This window comes from Cryptomeria japonica, unplaced genomic scaffold (genome assembly GCF_030272615.1).
Source record: "Cryptomeria japonica unplaced genomic scaffold, Sugi_1.0 HiC_scaffold_3252, whole genome shotgun sequence".
NCBI classification, from domain to species: Eukaryota; Viridiplantae; Streptophyta; class Pinopsida; order Cupressales; family Cupressaceae; genus Cryptomeria; species Cryptomeria japonica.
Window position 1 is genome coordinate 1 of NW_026731514.1, and position 1,000 is coordinate 1,000.

Here is a 1,000-nt window from a genome sequence, read left to right on the forward strand (position 1 = left end):
CCCTTAACTGCGGGGCAGTCCAAAGGAATAGTATGGTTTGAATCAGTAGACTACAGAGCAGTAGCCTCAAAGTCAAGTGCATGGCAAAGGTTTGATAGTTTTTTGGTTCAATGTAGTTGTGGCTAATGCATTTCATCTTCAAGCTCTACAGGAAACGTCCCCTACTGAAGGCGTTTCATCTTCAAGCTCTACAAAGGTAAGAAACGTTTTAGATGCCCAATTTATAGTATATTTATATCATGTGAACATTTTATCTGAAATGTGCGATGTGGCATACAGATGAGCACCAAGTTTGGAGACCTGTTTGCGCTCTCAGGGCCTGCGCCGGAGATCATCAATGGAAGGGCGGCTATGTTGGTGTTCGTGTCGCCCATTGCAGTGGAGGTGGCGAGTGGAAGAGATTTGTTGCCGCAGGTGAATAGTGGAGGACTGTCGTGGTTTGCGTTAATTGCAGGATTAATGACGGTGGGGACACTGGTGCCCCTGTTCAATGGAATATCGAGGGAGAGCGAGTCGCAGCAATTATTTTCATCCACAGCAGAAATGTGGAATGGGCGCTTTGCTATGCTTGGCCTCCTGGCATTGGCCTTCACTGAATACGTCAAGGGCGGACCACTTGTGTAAACACCATAATAGTTCTTCCTGTTCAAACATAGACATCAATATTGAAAGCTCTTAAATGGCATTCCATGCTCTAGTGGAGTTTTCTTGTACTGTTTAGCATGTCAAATGGCGCATGGTTCTCTACTGAAGGAATTAGGCATCGGGAAATGGTGCTGGAGCCGCCGAGCTTCTGGTTGGAATTTGAGCGGACTGTGTCAAAGTAGAAGCAGGGAAGATGTCGTTTATTGGGGAGGCTTTTTTCGACTCTGAATCAGCCTGCTAACATAATAAACAGATTAGCGAATTTTCTCCCAAGAATTAATATGAAGTGAACTGGAAACCTGAAGTGATATGGAAGAAAGAGCAAACCTCTGCGTTACACTTGACTCTTGAGTAG

The 1,000-nt window shown here is 45.1% G+C and overlaps 1 protein-coding gene across 1 annotated transcript; it reads left to right on the forward strand.

The window, feature by feature from the left end:
* Window positions 1–116: 116 nt before the first annotated feature.
* LOC131873589 (early light-induced protein 1, chloroplastic-like) lies at window positions 117–624 on the forward strand (the record flags this gene model as incomplete). Its single annotated transcript, XM_059216424.1, has 2 exons — window positions 117–196; window positions 280–624. Coding segments are annotated over 2 exons (425 nt in total), but the record flags the coding sequence as incomplete, so codon positions are not given.
* Window positions 625–1,000: the final 376 nt, after the last annotated feature.